The sequence below is a fragment of the Perognathus longimembris genome, chromosome 13, assembly GCF_023159225.1.
Source record: "Perognathus longimembris pacificus isolate PPM17 chromosome 13, ASM2315922v1, whole genome shotgun sequence".
NCBI classification, from domain to species: domain Eukaryota; kingdom Metazoa; phylum Chordata; class Mammalia; order Rodentia; family Heteromyidae; genus Perognathus; species Perognathus longimembris.
In genome coordinates this window covers 27999306-28018904 of record NC_063173.1, presented here as the reverse complement: position 1 = coordinate 28018904, position 19599 = coordinate 27999306, and the positions used below count along the sequence as shown (strand labels likewise).

Here is a 19599-nt window from a genome sequence, read left to right as displayed (position 1 = left end):
GGTAAGGGCAGATACATCGAAATTTTACAGGCAGGGTTAGGGGAAATTCTAGGGCTCCTTGACACAGGTGGAAACTTACAAAATAAAGACCCAAATACACAACAAATCAAATAAAGGCTGAGTAAATGGGATTAAATTAAACTGCCAAGATTCTGAATGGTGAAGGACATAGTTACCAAGATAAATAGAAAGCCCACAGATTGGGAGAAGATCTTCAGTAGCAATACAACAGACAAGGGCCTCATCAAAAATATACCTAGAGATAAAATGTTTAAGCAAAAAGAAACTACCACCCCATTAATAAGTGGGCTGGAGAATTAAAAAGAGACTTCTCTGGAGAGGAAATAAGAATAGCCAATTGACACATGAAGAAATGTTCAACATCTCTGGCCATAAAAGAAATTCAGATCAAAACAACATTGAGGGCTGGGGATATGGCCTAGTGGCAAGAGTGCTTGCCTCCCATACATGAGGCCCTGGGTTCAATTCCCCAGCACCACATATACAGAAAACGGCCAGAAGTGGTGCTGTGGCTCAAGTGGCTGAGTGCTAGCCTTGAGCAAAAAGAAGCCAGGGACAGTGCTCAGGTCCTGAGTCCAAGCTCCAGGACTGGCCAAAAAAAAAAAAATAATAATAAAATAAAATAAAAAACAACATTGAGATTCCACTTCTTCCCAATTAGAATGGTGATTATCAAGAAAACTAATAACAACAGATGCTGGTGAGGATGTGGCTAAAAGGGAACACTACTACACTGTTGGTGAGAATGTAAGTTGGTTCACCTACTCTGGAAAACGGTATGAAAGTTGCTTTAAAGAGTAGGGCTGGGGATATAGCCTAGTGGCAAGAGTGCCTGCCTCGGATACACGAGGCCCTAGGTTCGATTCCCCAGCACCACATATACAGAAAACGGCCAGAAGCGGCGCTGTGGCTCAAGTGGCAGAGTGCTAGCCTTGAGCGGGAAGAAGCCAGGGACAGTGCTCAGGCCCTGAGTCCAAGGCCCAGGACTGGCCAAAAAAAAAAAGAGTAAACGTAGAGCTCCCCTGTGACCCAGCAATCCCACTCCTGGGCATTTACCTAAATGACCACAAACAAGGCCACACTAAAGCTACCAGCACAATTATGTTTGTTGCAGCATTATTTACCATAGCTAAGATATGGAACCAACCCAGATGTCTCTCAGTGGACAAATGGATCAAGAAAATATGGTATATAATATTTTTAACCACATATGTGGTTCACATTCTATTTCAATTAAATGACAGTATTCTGGAGACTTTACCTCTTCTACCAATTTCAGAGCTTGCATTAATTTCTTTATGTGTTTGGCTTTGTTTTTTTAAACATAAAACAAATCTCTGAATGAATGACTTGTCCCATGATTAATTTCTAAAATATAATCTTCAAAGAAATAATGGGTGTAAAGATACCAAGGTTTGGTTTTCTTATTTGCAAAATGAAGTATTTACAATCAGAAACCCCAAGTCATTGCCAAGCATCAAGCAGTCTAGGAGGCTAAACCTAAACTATTTTCCAATCTCACCTAGTCAGATCTATTTTTAAAAAAGCCCAGATTATGTTGTTTTATGAAGAATTCCTCATCTATACACATACAGGAACATAATGCAAAAAACTAACACTAATTTCTCTCTTGTAAGTTGTCAGATTCACCAGTTGTAAAGAATGATCACTAACCACAGGTAAGATACTGTCATATTCACAAAGCAGGAATCACACATAAAGTAAGAGAGTTATGAGCAGTGCAAGACTCAGGTGGAAAGTTACTCAAGAAACATTTAATGAATCTGAATTCTTTGGACTACTTTCCAGTGACCCATAAAGCATCTTCTCAATTTTCTTTTAAAACTGGTAGGATAAAAAGTGAATTTTCTTTAGACACTGTGAGAGCAGGCATTGGAATTTGAACAATTCAATGTGAGCCAAAGAGCTAGGTTCCACTTTCAGATATGACCTATAGCAACCTCCTAGGCATAACCTTACTCTCTACCCGTTTGTACACAGCATAATCCCAATTCTGAAAAAACAAGCAGATCAGAGTCATAAGACAAATAGTGATTGTGTCTCTAAATTACTATGTACAGTACATACAGGCTCTAGTCAACAGCAAATTCTAATGCACAATGACATTGGTAATAAATTACAAGTTACTGTGTGGGACCATCTGAAAATCTGCAGCTTAGCTTCTTATAGCAGGAACTGTATTTTCTTTCTTTATACAAGTAGTTTTACATGTGTTGGCAATTTTATCCCCCCAAAAGTTTTCTCCTTTAGGAGGTAAGAGTGAAAAATAAATTGAAAATATCATCACGTCTACAAACAAGTGAAGAAATAAATAGCAAGAAGCCATTCACTGATCCATTGTCACAAGACAAGGTGTAATTCCCAGGCCCGGGCAGGTAAACATCTAGCTGTAATGAGATTAGGCAAAACAGATACTAAGTTCCATGTGGTTGAGTTGGAAGATGGCCATAGTTTAAGGACTAAGCTTTGAACAACTGTCAACAGAGCTGAGAGAATTCTTCCATGAATATAACTAATTTTATTCTGGAAATCAAACAGTGCAGTGTGCTTGCTCATGGCTGAAATGAAGAAATACATAATTGTATTTGGGATGGTATGAGACAGGAACTTGAAGGCAAACAACCATAAATCACAGCACAGTCTACTGGTCATTCTTCAGTATGCATTCAAGAAATATTTTTCTAAAGAGAGATTATAATTAGTCTACTCCTAAATTAGGTGAACACTTGTACGGTGTGTGTAAATATGTTCTGTTTATTCTTTATTATTGCCTTAAGAAAAACCCAAAGCAAACACAATCTTTTTAAGATATTGTTAGGAAGTATCTCAGCCAGGCAGACCCAGAAACAGAATTTAACCTAAACTTCCTGACGACTGAACTCATCTAGCACAATAATACTTAGGAAATTAACAGTAACTAATGCCTTAAGCTAATGCCTTAAAATATAATCCAAATTTGAGGACAATAGCTCCTTCCTGTAATCCTAGCTTATTTGGGAAAATGCAAGAGGGAGAATTACTGTTCAAGGGCAGCCCAGGCAGCAAAGTTAACAAGACTCCTTCTCAATGCATGGCTAGTCACAGAGTGACTGAAGCTATGGGTTGGTGATGTCACACCAGCCTAGCAAGTACAAGGCTCCAAGTTCAGATCCCCTTTTCCTCCAAATAAGAATACCCAACCACATACTGTAATACTTTATGTTTTGGTTTTACTTAAGGCAAACTGCTATGCACATAACCTGTGCTCATACAGGCAAATCAAGAACAGCTGGATACCATTCTAAAATAGTTTTGGTTGTTAAGTATTTTGAATATTTTGTAAGTGACTGCTACTTAAGACAGATCATAATCCAATAGATAGCCTACAGAATGACTATGTCACCTTCCAATAATGTCTCCTAAGAAAGTCTTTTGGTCTATTGACAGTTGTTACTTAGGAAAAAAAAGTCAGTCTTCTGATTGCTCAACAGAAACAAAGTCAATATTCAGTAGCTTGTTTTAAAGGCAAACTGACTGAGATATATATAATTTACTGCTCTGTTTATCTCGTGAGTCATTTCAGATGTGACAATTACAGGTCACAAACATCTATGGAACTCACCAACATTCAACCTTAAAATGCACTCAAAAGAGGTAACACTTGTCTAAGTGTCAGATTTCCATTCCCTTTGAGATCCAAGCTGGTCTAACAGGTTTCCCTGAAGCCCCAAGGATGTAGTTATTGTCTGCTAGGCTGCAAACTTAAAAGCTGAGCACTGACTTTGGTAAGTGATGGAAAGTGCTTTAAGTGCATCCAAAATACTTTTTTCCCCCAACAGAAATGCACTTGAAAAAAGGAATATTCAAAGCTGGGATAAGACTACCTCAAGAGCTTCTTGTTAGGCCAAAGAACACAACCCATATGGTGTGCCTTATGCCATGTAAGTCCCCTCTCGTTTACTTAATCCTCCAGTGTATTCACTGTTGCTTTTTTGAGGGATTTCAATACAGCTTCCATGTCTGCCTTTAGCTTTTTATCAAATTGATGAACATAAATGATCTTGATAACTAAATACTAGATGATCAGTCTTATTTCCTAGTTTCAGATCCATTTTCAAAGGATTATTCCTGAAATGTCAAGCTTCATAACCATTACTGAGCTTAAGGACTTTTCCTTCTCTTACAGTTGATCAAACCTGTAGGAATGGAGAAGACAGAAGGGATATTTAAAATCACGAATAAGAATATTCCATATTTATGGATTATTGCAAAATTAAAGTGACCTTCAATTTATAGTTGAGAGTTAAATAACCCTACAGAGACATTGTTTCTATGCTATTTGGGGCAAATATCATATATGCTATATGATATATAATATAGAATATTATATATTCTATATGTTGAATACTGTGTCTCCCTGGCTACAGTGAGACAGGGTTCATAGGAAAAGACATTTTATTCTAAGAAAATGTTACAGCTAGGTAAGTGGGAATCTATGGGACTGTCTTAGACCATTAACATCAGAGCTTCTGGTTTTCATTTTCTCATTTCGTTAATGTTAATACAATATTAATACAGTCAATGCCATAAGCAATGACAGAAATTACCATGATAAACAGATATGTTCATGCACAATGTTTATGAGTATAATGGAATAAGAACCTCTGAAGGTTGTAAGGGACATTACTGCCTAATGTGATCAGGAAACAGGGTAAGGCAGAAATTAACAGTGATATTTTAATTGTGCTATTATCAACATTGGTAATTGCTACTATCTACAGAGAAAGTACTATGTTGCAGGCACTGTGCAAATGATATTCATATATTATTTTATTTGGTGTCATCTTTTACAGACTAAGGAGTTTGGGAAACTTCTGAGTTTTTCCTCACCTTCACAGGTTGAACAAACCAAAGTTTAGAGAAATTCAATTACTTAATTAAGTCTTAACTTCATTGCTAAGAAACCTAAGAGCAGCATTTGAACCCAACTAGTCTAGCACCAAAGCACATCCCTTGATAGCTATGATAGATTTTTATATAAATAAATGTATATGCACATATGTGTGTTTGTATAATTGTGTGTGTATAAATCATAAACCACCAACAACTCTTCTGATATTCTCTTTCCCTCTGTAAACTGAGTGTTGGTTCTGTAATTTCCCACTCAGGCAAAAACTACATTTTCCTGTATGCTCTGCATCTCAGGAAAGGAAGGAGTTACATACTTAATGGCTTTTTACTCCAGTTTTGTACAGTTTACACACCTCCCATGGAAGCCTGTGCTCCTTGGAGACTCATTCTACACTTTGCCCAAGCTACACCTCATCAATACAGCCACTTAATTACTGATATATTTCTATTTTTGTCATACTTTTTCGATTTCAGTATCAATCCTGATCCTTCACTCTTTTTTTAGTTTTTTAATGCATTTTTATTGTTATGGTAAAGGTGAGATACAGAGAGGTTACAGTTACATAAGACAGATAAAGAGTAAATTTCTTTTTGGACAATGTCACTTCTTCCCTCAATCTTTCCAAGTTTTTCTCTCCAATCTCTACCCACAAATTGAGCAGTTTATTTTTCCATATAGTGAATGTCAACTAAGTACCACTGTTGTATTTTTTCACCCTTTGTTCCATTTCTACAAACCCTTACCTTCTCAAATACAGATACAGAAACAAACACGAAAAGGGGAAGAGAAAACAAAAATGGTAACAAAGACAAAAACCTCTTGTTTCTATTTCCTGGAGTTCATTTGGATAAATAATATTTTATATGATAAGATGTACATAATTTTTACTCTGGTTTCTCTTTAGGCCGTATAAGATGTACATAGTTATTGCACCTTTGCAATCCTTTCCTAAGAATATCCTCCTTTGGTCTTACTGTGTGAATGTCTAGAGATGTCCCCATGTATTTTTTTTTAATCATCCAGTGTGTTTACTTGTAGACTAAAGCTTATATTTTATTGAGAAAAACAGCAGTTCAGTTATCTTCTGCAATAAAATCTATAGTCTTTAAAATTCTAGCTCTTTTGCTAGTGGAATAATCCAGTGGAGAATTGATCACGGTTGAGATGATAGAGGAGAAAGGAATCATTGTACTGGAGATAATTCTGTGAAGGGAAAAATGAGGGGTTGATATAAAATATGAAAGAGAGAAATCATGAAAAAGCATTCAGAGTTTATATCTGGCAAGCTGTTGAAAGGTGAACCCATTGCCTAAGATAGTAAAGACACAGAAGGGGACAGCCGACTTTGTGAAGGAGGAATCAGGGATTCTGTTGGTTTATATTGGGTTTGAGATCAAATAGTGCTTATTTATCTGAAGTTTTTTTTCTGTGCTTAAAATTACCTATAGCCAAAAAATACTCTAAAAATTGTTTACAGAAATTTTCAGAAAGGAAGTGTTCACATGTTTTACACTGTGCTCCATTTTGAGTAGCATGATGAGTTCTCATGTTTCCCTGCTGATTTATCTCTCTTGTCCACTGTATCTGTGTCACAGATGCCACCTGACCAATATTGCAAGAGAAAATGTAATAGAGGTTAAGATTTGCCATTCCAGGCATCCTTGAGGTTCTTGGAATGGAGAGATCCAAGCAGATATTTCACCTAGTTAATTGTTCACATGACTCTTGAGAAACCAGGGAAAATGCTGAAGCTGAAGATACAAATTTCATAGTTATCAGCATAATGATGGTGTTTAAAGTTAATCTGTTTAGAAATAATTGCCTAGGAAAAGAAAAAAAAAGGAGAAGCTAAACCTACTAAACTACTTTTAGAGACTAGAAAGATCAAAGAATCAGAAGTATTGCCTGACATAGGAAATCAAGAAATGTATGAGGACTTCTGAGGCAAATTATTTCAAGATTTAAAAAGTCTGATGATTTCCAATGCTACAGGGTGGTTGAGTGCTTTTTAGACTCATATCTGACAGTTAGACTATCCTTGTTTATGGGGTATTTTTTTTTTGCAATTGGACAGCTAGAGCCTAGCACATAGTATGTACACAATAAATAGTTGTTGGATAATTTATATGCTAATTGTCCCAATTTATTTACTAATTCCTTTAGGAAATATATATATATATATGATGATATATGATATATGATATGATATATGATATGATATGATGATATATGATACATGATATGATATATGATATATAAGATGATATATATATCATATATATATCTATCATCTCACAGGGTGATAGTCAGGCATCAGTTGCTTACGCCTGTAATCCTAGCTACTCAGGAGGCTGAGATCTGAGGATCTAGTTTCAAAGCCAGCCCAAACAGCAAAGTCAGTGAGACTCTTATCTACAATTAACCACCAGAAAACTGGAAAGTGGTGCTATGGTTCAAGTGGTAGAGTGCTATCCTTGAACCGAAAAGCTCAAGGACATCACTCAGGCCCACAGCTCAAGCCCCATGACTGACAAAGAAAAACAAAACAAAACAGGGTATTGATGAAAATTCTAAGAGGAAGAAAACATTTAAGTGACAAAACTAAGGAAAACAAGGTAAACATATAGAAGAAGGAATCATTTAGGTTGGTGGAATGGCAGTAACTGTAACCTTATTCAGACCTCCTGTAAAGAACCTTGACTATCTTGTAATGTCAATCAGGCAAGAGACTTAATCTTAAAACTGAGTGCCAAATACAATCTACAAAAATAAAGCAATAGTGAAAATTGCAGAAAATGGACACTTGGTTTGATAGCCTTAGTGTAGATTTTATTTTCCCATCAGTGGTCTATATTCAGTAGTAATATACCACACTGAAAGAGCAGAACTGATTCATGTTAAATTTTCTAGCCTATTCTCATTTTACATCAATATATACTTGCCAACTGACCATGACATACAAGGTCTCATGTCAGTGGTAAATGTTAATATGTGAATAGCTAAGTTTAACTTGACAATACATTGAAAGCTATGAGCAGATTCAAGAGGAGAAACAATTTATTCTGACCATGAAGAACAAGGAGAAAAAATTAATTTGATGTGTATTGTGAAAGATGAATACAATTTCCATCCTAAGGAAAAGAAGACTGAAGAAAACTACTTCAAGATAAAGAATCCAAGGAGAAGAAAGGCGTATGAAAACATCTGGCCTGGCTCGTTGGGAAAGCGTTTGCTAACTCTCAAGTGTGACTGATAGAGTAAGAGGCAAGAGACGATAGGCTCAAAAGAGTGTCAGGCTCAAAATGCCCAGGTGAGCACAGGGTATCAAGTGCCTTGCTGAAGAGCACTGATTTGATTCAGCAGGAAATATGGGTTTTTTGTTTGTTTAAGGAGAAAACTTGTATGATGTGTTTTTCCAATATTCCACAGATGATGCCTCAGGCACAATGTTGTGGGTTCTGTATATTTCTGACAACTTTTTTCTTATCACTATCTGCTGAAATTCATGTCTCCTGGTTAATTATGCTTTCTGATTAGTAGCTACCTTAACTGAAATGGATTTTGTTATCTACATTTACATAAGCCTTGTCTTTATGTTTATGATTTACCACCAAATAATCTAATAGTCCTAGAAATTGTGGAAGTCACATTCCTCACAGCAATCTAACTTGGATCAATTATTTCACTTGAGAATCTCAAATACATACTAAACAAAACCTTCCTGCATGATGCTATATAAGTAGAATACTTTGAAGGATCTAACTACTATCAGAATATTCCCCATTTGCCACATTTGTCTGGTTGACTGACCCTAATACTGATCCACATCTAATCTACCTGTTCTCTGTCTTTATAAGTCAATTAGATGTGGAGTACAATTTCAAATTCTTTCTTGGACTGCCTTGAAATTGTTCTGTAAGCAGAAGTGCACTATAGGAAATAGACTCACAGTCCTGATCTGTGTAACAATGTGAATGTTTTTACAAAGGGCCTTACCCCTAGCTGCACCAAACCAGCCTGCAATATCAGTCAGTCTTGCCTTACCTCTTCAACATTTCCTCACTATACCTAAAGGCAGAGTTTTATATTGGTGCCTTCTTGAGTTCTTCCTCATTACATTAACCACTTTTCAAAACTATGTCTAGAGTGCAGTAAGTATTTTTGCCAAAGGCTTCCTTTTTCCCTTGCTATTTGCTTCAAAATCTCTGAATTTCATCTTCTCTGATGCACAGCTCATCAGTTTATCAATTTTATTATTTTCAGTGATAACCTTACTATGACAACCTGTCTTTCTATTTCCTTCTTTTATATTGCCTGTGAGCCTACGAAAACATTTTTGTACATGCAAGATGCCTATTTTACTTAGGATTTCTGTTAATTCAAGATTTCATTTATACCTTTAGTATGTGCTGTCCCATTAATCTTTCTGTCTATATCTAATCTTCTCTGGCCTCGGTTCCTAGCTTTCTGTGTCATATTTGTGCATAGTTTATCTAGCATCCCATCAAAAAGATTTTTCTAGGAAGCAGTCATTGTGCGCAGGTGTTTAATTCAAACATGCTCATAATAAGTCACTTCAGAGAAAAACAAGATTCTGAAATGCCTTAGAAAAAAGATCCATTTATGTTCCTGAAGTGTATACCATGGCTTGTATTGAAATGATTTTCTTTGAAAACCAATTATCAACTAGCAAACTAGTCTCTACATCAAAGCTGGTTTGCATATTTATGTTTGGCAACAATTGCTTTCTCAGGCTGGAGCTAGGGCTTGTATGACCCACAAACTAACCTCTTCCCAGAAAGATGTTTTCTTTCTTACAGTCTTAAAAAAGTGCATTTCCCTCTATCAGAAAGAATGATACTGCCCCATTCATAAGGAAATGGAAGGACTTGAGAAAAATCATATTAAGTGAATTGAACTAGACCCAAAGAAAGATGGACTCTATGGTACACGGATGCTATGGTTTCCTTCATAGGGAATAATTAGTACATGTTTAAGTTAGTCATAGCAGAAGATCACAATAGCCCAATAGCTATGCCCTTATGAACACATGAGATGATGCTAAATGAAATGAACTCCACGTTATGGAAACAAGTGGTCTAACATTGTTGAAATAATTTTCAACATTCCATGTAAAACAGTACCCTTTTTCCCTTTTCTCTCATATTCCCTTCCTGTGGTTTTACCCCTACTATCATTGTATCTGATCTTTATTACCCTGGATACTGTATATATGTGTATTAGAACTAGGAAGGGAAAGGAAATACCAAAATGGAAAGACAAAGAATAAAAAGGCAAACGATTCCAAAAGCAATACTTGCAAAGCCATTTGGTATAAACAACTGTACAACTCATGGGGAGGGGAAGGGGGAGGGGGGAGGCAGGGGAAAATGAGGGAGGAGGTAACAAGTTGGATAAGAAATGTACCCAGTGCCTTACATATGAAACTGTGACCCCTATATACTTCACTTTGACAATAGAGAAAAAAAGTGCATATCCTACTAGGTAGACTCTTCAGGTGTTTTCTCATCTGGAAACTTCTGAGTGCTACAAGATTTTCAATTCTGTTTTAAACATTGCTTACAGAGATGCATTAAGTCATAGATTGCAAACAGACAACTACAGAACTAGATGGAAGGGGCTGTAATAATGTTCAGGAACTTTCTTGATGGCACAATTAAGGAGTGCAAATCCCATTTAAAACATCATAAGTTGGCTTCTGGGACATGAAAGACAAGAATGGAGGATACATTGACATGTACTATACAGTTACTAAAGAGTTCCTCACACGGTCTAAAAATGAATTGCTGGCAAAGGAAGATTAATTTATTTCCATAAATTAATTTAAATTTCTTTCAACAAAAAGAAATTTTAATGCCTTGCAACAGAAAGACATCAAAAGATAGGATAAGCTTTTGAAACCAAGTTTGTACAGTGCTTCACAATGGCTTCACAGTACTCTTGAGTGACTTTCCCTATGGTACAGATGCATGCATAGTGACAATGAGGCAATAAGTCAACAAAATCCCCAGTTAATCCCTTGGCTCTGATATAGTCACTTAAATAATTAAATAATTTTTAAAAGTCTTTCCATGTATCTTCCACTTCCAAGTGGAGAGGAAGACTACAGACAGAAATGCATTGTTACTTTTTTTTTTTTTAGTAGAAGTTGTCAGTGGAGTGGGGGAAGAGAACTATGGAGAAGGGGAGAACATGCTTCTATTCAATGTAACTGATGTTCCTAAGAGTGGATTTTCCTCTTCGTCCCTTTATTCATCTTCTCATCCTTCACTGACTACCAGTGGGTAGGAAAGATAAAGTACACACATTGTTCATGTGTGGCTCTATTCTTTCCACACATTCCTCACTTCGGCACTAAAGATCAATATGCCCATAGAAAACATATTCTAGAGCCAGGCACTGGTGGCTCCTATTATCCTAGTAACTCAGGAGGCTGAGATTTGAGGATCGTAATTCAAAGCCTTCTCAGGCAGAAAAGTCCCTGTGAGACTCTTACCTCCACTCCAAACCCAGGGTAACTTTGTGGCTCTAAGTGGCAAAGCACTAGTCTTGGTCAAAAGAGCCCAAGGACAGCTCCCAGGTCCTGAGTTCAAGCCCCACAACTGATAAAAAAAAAAGAAAGAAAACATATTCTGGGCTGTTTCTCCTTCCCTGTGGTGTAAGAGGTTGCCCTGGCTCACATGCAATTGTCTGTATAAGCCTATCTGATGTGGAATTTCAATACTATGAATACTACCATGAATAATCATCGACATAAGGCATATTCACTGATACAGTTTTTGAAAATATTCCTGTTAACCATTCAGTCTCCCTATGAATAACTTCTATATCTTCCTCTTAGTTGGTTCTGACCACAAGTGAGCAAAACTCAAGGGTACCATTTGGAAGATCACCTCAGACCACATCTTCTGGTGCCTCTATGCCTCCTCATATCTATCCAGATGCTGTAGTGGGGTACTGTGCATACAGCCTAAAAGAGATGGGGTTGCACGTGCCTAATTTTAGAGGCAGAGAGTGGTGTTGCTCTCCCTAATGCTAACTGGAAATGGTGTGTTGAATTTATGCCAGAGATCAAAGGAAATAATGCACAGCCTGTCATACCCATCTCCAGTGAATTAGACTGGAGGACTATGGAGAAGGAGAAAGTCCTGATTCAACTTCTCTGCCTCAGGCTAGATCATAATGCCTTGGTCAAGGGGGATGGGAACTCAAGCAGTCAGGAAGTGCCAAATTACAGGATGGACCGAAATTTCTCATATGAATCAATATCTACCCCAAGAATATCTCCTTGCCCAAGGGAACAATATTAAACAGCAAACACACCAAGTGATAGGATGCAAGACACCAAAAATATAAAGTAAAAGCTTAGTGCCTTGAATTAGCAAACTTTTCCTGCTTTTGCTTTTTGCAAGTCCTGGGGCTTGAACTCAGGATCTGGGCACTGTCCTTGACTTCTTTTTGCTCAAGACTAGCACTCTACCACTTGAGCCACAGCACCACTCTGGCTTTTTCTATATATGTGGTGCTAAGGAACCGAACCCAGGGCTTCATGTATACAAGGCAAGCACTCTACCACTAGGCCATATTCCCAGCCCCCTTTCCATGCTTTTTTAAAACAAAGTCCCCATGGTTTCCTTTTTTTCTGAATTCTGAAAATTGCCCAGCCAGGCTTACCAAGTATTCAACTGCTTGTAACCAAAGGAATTCTACCAAGCATATATGCTTTTCACATGGTTCTATATTTTGATTAATGCCTTATAAGTTTCTTTTATATGGTATGATTTCATTTAGTGAACAGTTCTCTTGACTTGGAAGCATTGAATAGAAGCATATATTTCTGCAGCAATAGATGGTGAAACATCCAAGGGCCCTGCCTTACTTGCCTTTTGATCTTTTGGTACCTGGAATTAAATACAGACACAAAATTCACACTCACTCTATATTTACAGAAGAAAAGCCAATATTATCAGTCACTAAGACAAGAATTCTTCCAAGGATCATCACATCTTCTTCAGTCCCAATGACAGATAAAGAGAGGAGGCTTAGTTTATAAGCTACATATTGACAGCTGCCTAGTTACTGCCCGATTTTCATTTCAGCATGAATGTGAGAGCAGGCAAGCAGATAAACATTGTTCCGTAGATAACCTTAACCCTCACACCCAGTCACACAAATCTTATTTCAAACTGTCTGCTAGCATTTTGTCCATTTAATTCCCAAATGTTAACATATTCAGCATTCCATGTTGCACAGTTTCACAAGAAATTTAGTTTGCTTTCCAAATGAAAGTAAAATCAAATCTGAAAAGTTACAGATTACCATTATACCATCTCTTCCCTTTCTATTTTCTTTGGTAGGAAGAAGGAGAAAACTGACGAACAGATAGAGAGGAAAAATAAAGGGAAAAGGAAGAAAATGTAAAAAAATTTGAAGAAAGGGAATGGGGGAGAGAAGAGTAAAAGTAAAAGCATACCCAATAGCCACATTAAATCAGATGTAATTATATCTTCTTCAAGATTTACCTTGAAACAGAATAAATTAAAAAAAAAATAACTTCCCAGTGTTCTTGTGGGAACTAAGTAAGAGAATGCATTGGACTTGGTGGTACTTGTTAAAGCTGATGGATAATTCCCATCCTCTTGGAGGAAAAAAAAAATCTCATATGAGTATCAGCCAGCAGGAAAGAACATTGCAAGAAATCACATCAAGTAGTATTGTTATAGACACTGTGGCTTGGGCTATGCTCATTAATGTTAACTAAAAATACTGTCTATTCTGCCTGCATTTATTCATGAATGTACAGCATGTCTAGGAAAGTAGTATATATTTGAGGAGGAGGAGGAGGAGGAGGAGGAGGAGGAGGAGGAGGAGGAGGAGGAGGAGGAGGAGGAGGAGGAGGAAGAGGAGGAGGAGGAGGAGGAGGAGGAGGAGGAGACGAAGACGAAGCTGAATTATTAAAGGATTAGTTCAAGTTATCTTTGTCTAACTCACAATGAATGAATGCTTCAGTTACAGATGGTTTGCTGTGAAACCAAGAGGCAGATGTGGGTAAAGAACAGTTTCAGGCCAACCTGTGAACAGACTCCCAGCTCCCTTCACATCCCCTCTGCTTTCTTCTCACTTCCCTTTTCTTTCTCCTTCCTTGTAAGCAATAATGTCCTTTTTACTTTTCATAATGGAAAACACATTGGTATATACACTCTCAGTAATTTTTAGCAGTGACATTATTAGATAAACAAGGAATGGAGTACTATAAACTAGTTTTGCTACATATAATGATAAAAGTTGCAATGTACCAATAATGAAAGAAAAGTGAGTATAAACCCTGGCTTATTGAGTTCTTCATCCAATTCATTGATTCCTGATGGTGCTTTCCCTCCAACATTTATAAACATAGGACTTCCCCTTTTGCCCAGGACAGTGTGATTGAACATGATAATTACTTTGAGAAAATCATTTTACCTAATTCACAACTTTTTTTTTTTACATTCTACTTGTATGACTTTCAAGGGAAGATATGGTTCCCTCAGAGGCTGGAGATACTAAGATCATTATTTGATCTCATATTTTTCACAGAGGCGATGCCTCAATTCATCATAAAGACAAGACAGGATTTGCTCAACCAGACAGGGCAATTAATATTATTTTATTAAGTAAAATAAAACTTGGAGGAAACCAACTGCATTAAAATCATATACCTAGGTTGTTCCTTCGATTTATGTATTTTAGCATGCAGGTATCAGCTGTGGGATAATCCATGAAGCTATATTAATAGTTTTTGTTTTTGTTTCACTTTGTAATTATCCTCATCTTTTTTGAAAGCTGGTCTTTAGGAAAATCCTAATTCTCCATGTATAGGTTTAAATAGTAATTTATGCAATATATAATTTATTGTAACAAGTGAATGTTATTTTTTCAGCTAGTTTCTTTATCTCTAATCTTCCCATATTTCTGTAAGTATATGGATATTTAGAAATAGTAACTTAGACCTGTAATACTGTATATACTGTTATGTTACATGATGTTTCCCTTTTCCTCTGAAAATTATGACTTGTCTTTCAATGAATGTGTACACACATGTGTTTACACTAGGGTGTACATATACATGCTAAGTTTCAAACTAGTGCATTTTATTCCACAAGGGAATATGCAAAATTAATACAGGCAATCTGTTACCGCTGCATGTTTTGATTGTTTCTAATTTTCAGTGACTATGATGCTGCAAAAAATCATTATATGTGCATTTTTCCGTCCTTATGAAGTTGTACTTTTCTGGAATCTATTTCAAAAGGTAAGGCTAGTATAATTAAAAAACAGCACTAACATTGAACATCAACAGATTTTTGTCAAATAGCTGCTCAAAAAGGATGTTCACCAGTTTACTCTCTCAACCAGATATAAATCCACTTTCTACACACTGACCTAGATCAAATAAAAGAGTAAATGAAATTAACTTTTAAGAATTCTCCTCTAGACAAGAGCCATTGGCACAGACCTCTAATCCTAGCTACTCAGGAGACTGAGATCTAAGGTCATAGTTTGAAGCCAGCCCAGGAAGGAAAGCCAAAGAGACTCATTTCTAATCAACCACCAAGAAGCCAGAAGTGGAGCAGTGGCTCAAATGGCATTAGCACTAGCTTTGAGTGAATAAAGCTAAGGCAAAACCTCTAGGCCCTGAGTTCAAGCCCCAGTACTAACTGGCACACAGAATAAATTTTATCATAAATTTATTATAAATGTATTTATATGGTGATTCAGTCATTCTGAATTATTTCTCTATCTCTACCAACATGACATCTCTGCAGAGGTATATTAATAAGGTGCTGTTCGTCATAGAGAAACTTACTTAACCTCTGTGTATCTGAATTTTGTCCCCTTTAAAGTAAGGATGGTAAGAGAATCTGGTCACAGGGTGTCTCCTGGGTTTTGTTCATGTTGCTTTTTTTACACTTGATGGTACCTCATGTATCTTTGATTGACAGCATTAGTTAACACCTACACTGTTTAAGGTACATTGTAGCTCCTGGGGGCAAAGATAGGGGGACAAAACCAACTGGTCACCATCATGAAGCATGAAACCTAGCGTGGACAGAGATAATACAGGGACTAAAACGCAGACAGAGTATTCTTTCAGGTCATTTATAAAGAAAGAAAGCATTCTGCTAGTAAATACTAAAGATGCTACTGTTGATAGGTTATCTGGGATTCTGGACTGGGAGGACTCTAAGGAGTGAAGCCATGAAGGAAATGAGCCTCCATCAAGGGTGGGAGGACAGCTGTGATCAAGGCTAATAGGAAATAACAGTGTCAATGGAGATGGAGAGAGGCTTTGAGGAATAAGGACACAGGGTCCCCAATGCGTCATGGGTAGAAGGAGAAATTTTAATTTTATTCTAAACACATAGCAAAGTCACAATATTGGCCTCTCAACGACTAAACAAATGTAGAGGTTAAGTTCTCTATTCACACGGACACCTTGATTTTAGATAGGCACAGTGCCCACATATGTTAGAGAAATGCTCACAGGAAAGAAAATTCACATCCCAGGAAAAGAACTTCCCTTACAAATTCAATCTCAAAGGGAAAAAGCCGAGCAGAGACATCCAATTGTGGATCTAGGCCCTTGGTCCATACATACTCTCAACCCAAAAGCCAATCCAGGGTCATTCTCATCCTTCTTTCTTGCACAGTAGAGCAGGTAACTTGGCTGTGTCCAGCCACCAGAAATAAAGGAAGTCTGCCACGTGAGCACCATGAGCTCAGAGTTCACCCCTAACACAACAAGCCTACCTCGGCAGACGGTCCCATTCCCCACATAGCCCGGCTTGCAGGTGCAGCTGTGGCCCTGGACGGTGTTGGTGCAGATGGCATTCTCATCGCAGTTGTGTTGTCCACTCCCACATTCATCATGCTCTGTTTGCAGGGTGAGAAAGAAAGAAAGGCATCTTGTCTTAAGCAGTAATCAATGGAGTTAGAAACGTGAGGTATAACTCACCACTAATAATAACAGTGACTATCAAGTATGGGGACATGACAAGCAGCCTAGGAGTTTCCCTACCATATGTGGTCTTCAGCAACTCTAAAATATGGGTATTATCATCTCCACTCTGATGGCCAAGAAACAATGTCAGAGCATGCAAGCAACTTACATCAAGTCCTATAATTGGTAAGCGTTGCTCTATGGCCATCGTTTCTTGCACCTTCTAAACATTTTAGCAGAGGCTCTAAGGTAATTCTCCACAGGGAACATACACTCATGGAGAAACATTTGATGATCTCTATAGATCTGTTTTGTTTGCCACAGTTAGGGACAGCAAGTGTTACAGCAATCAATACTGCTGCTAAGAACTACAAAGGAGAGCCCACCACAACAAAGAATTAACAGGCTCAAATGTCAACAGCACCAGATCAGGAAACCTTCCTCCAAGGTTAAAAAAAAAAATCTATATGATAGATTGCATAGATTCTTTAGAACACAGAGGATAAAACTGCATAGGAAGGTCCAGCTAACAATAGCCTGGGAAAGGACATTTAACAGCATGTATCTGCAGTGCATAGCACTGGGCATACAGAACATCAGTGAACACTGGGCACAGAGTTGACTGTGAGCAGGACTGGAGCTTATGCTCAGGGGTATGTTTAAGAATTTCCAGCTTTTCAGCTTTCAGACCATCTCAGGGCTTCATTTTCATTGTCTAAATGACTTTTTTAAAGTTCTTTTAATGGGTTTCATTGTGACATGTCCATACATGCATACAATGTATTCCAATCAAATTCACCCCCCATAGCACTGCCTCCTACCCCCAATTCCCATTTAAATATATTTCAACGGGTTTAATTGTTATACTTTCATATATGTTTACAAAGTACTTTAACAATTTTTACCTTTCCCTATACCCTTATCTTTTGTCCTCTCCTTTCTGCTGGCTCCTACTCCCCAACAGATCCTGTTTTACATTAATTCCTATCATTTATTTTTAAGGACTATATATTTGTCTTTCTCAGTATGGCTTATTTTGCTTAACATGATGCTACTTAGCTCCATCTATTTGTGCATCAAAATTTTCTTTATAGGTTGTAGCCTAATGTAGAGTCACACACACACACAGAGAGAGAGAGAGAGAGAGAGAGAGAGAAAGAGGGAGAGAGAGAGAGAGACAGAGGGGAGAAATTAATCTATGGCTCTATACTAAAAGAAAATGGGTTAATGTGACAGGAACCAATAGACCATGCCTACAACCCCAGCTACTCAATAGGCTGAAATCCAAGGTTCAAAGTTCAAAGCCAGTCTGGGCAGGAAAATCCACGAGATACTTATCTCCCATGCCTCTGAGTTCAATCTCCAGGTCTGGCACATGTGCGCGCGCACACACACACACACACACACACACACACACACACACACACACACACACACACAGCTAATGTATTCTGAATTAAAGGTCAAGATGTCTTGGATAATTATCATTTTTTTTCTCAAAACCAGGAGATTGACTGAGTTATATCAATAGCTATTCTGTAAACAAATAATATGGGAAAGTCTGTAACTTTTATTTGCTTTATTGTCTGATAATATAACTTCTTTAAAATTTTTAAGGAGACAAATATAGTGAGGCTATTGAAGTAATACAAGGTTATAAAACAGAGTGGGAATTCCAGGGAGAACTTGCAAAGAATAGCCCTAATTAGAATAAAGATTAAAATTCAATGCAGTTGGTTAAGTGAACTGCTAAGTCAATGTTCCAATCAATGGAAATATCATCTATCTTCATTAATTTTTATTTTAAATTTCCTAACAAGGACCTCATAATGAGAAAGGTTAAATCTCTCAAAAAAGATCCATTTTCATCTCCCACACACAACTGAGGGAAGGCAAATGCACCAATTTGACTGGTTTTCATTGGTGTGATTTTCCAAAGAAAAGTTTCTTTAGGCTTTAAGCCCAACCCAAACTGTCAGCGAGAAATATGCATAGGTTCAAAAGCACTAAGAAGAGAAGGAGGACATATGAGGACAAACTTCTAGTAGATGCAAAAGCTATTTCAAGCATGTTGTAGAAACAGTATAAACATGTAGACATCCAATCCAATTTATAGACCTATTGAGCACCTAGTAAGCACCAAATGATGTGAGGGACAAGAGAGTTTGTGGACATAAACCTTTTCTCCAGAGTTTTGGGCCTCCTTATTTAAATTTATTTCATAAGTAATTGTTAGAGTCTGTACTGGGAATACAAAGATAAGTAGTTAACTGTCTCTGCTCCTGTGGACATTTTAATAGGGGCTGTCAGACTTCAGTATGTAATTAACAGAAACCCAGGAGGAAAGTGATAAAGTTTGAAAGAGGTGACTGTATAAGTTATCATACCAACAGGACATATTTTAAAGCCAATGAGTATTTTGCCAATAAAGACATCAGAATAACAAACATAATTCAGAATGACCTAAACATGCCAGCCTGTTTGTTCATGCTAGATAAGAGGAAAAAAGATAACCAAGAAAGAGAATTTATTGGCAAGAAGATAATCTTTCTAATGGGAAGAAGGGAAAACAATCATCTCACAGGCAGTATGTAAACTTGCCCATTTAAGAATGGGCACACTACACTTGACACTATATTGAAAAGAAGTATACAACTTGTAGGTA

General features: G+C 37.3%; 1 protein-coding gene across 3 annotated transcripts in view; it reads right to left on the bottom strand.

The window, feature by feature from the left end:
* Nell1 (neural EGFL like 1) overlaps positions 1 to 19599 on the bottom strand; it is a 782009-nt gene that overhangs the window by 257695 nt on the left and 504715 nt on the right. For all 3 annotated transcript variants that reach the window (XM_048360824.1, XM_048360826.1, XM_048360825.1), the window contains one exon: positions 16745 to 16867. In XM_048360824.1, coding sequence (XP_048216781.1) covers positions 16745 to 16867 — 123 coding nt within the window. The remainder of the gene's footprint in view (positions 1 to 16744; positions 16868 to 19599) is intronic.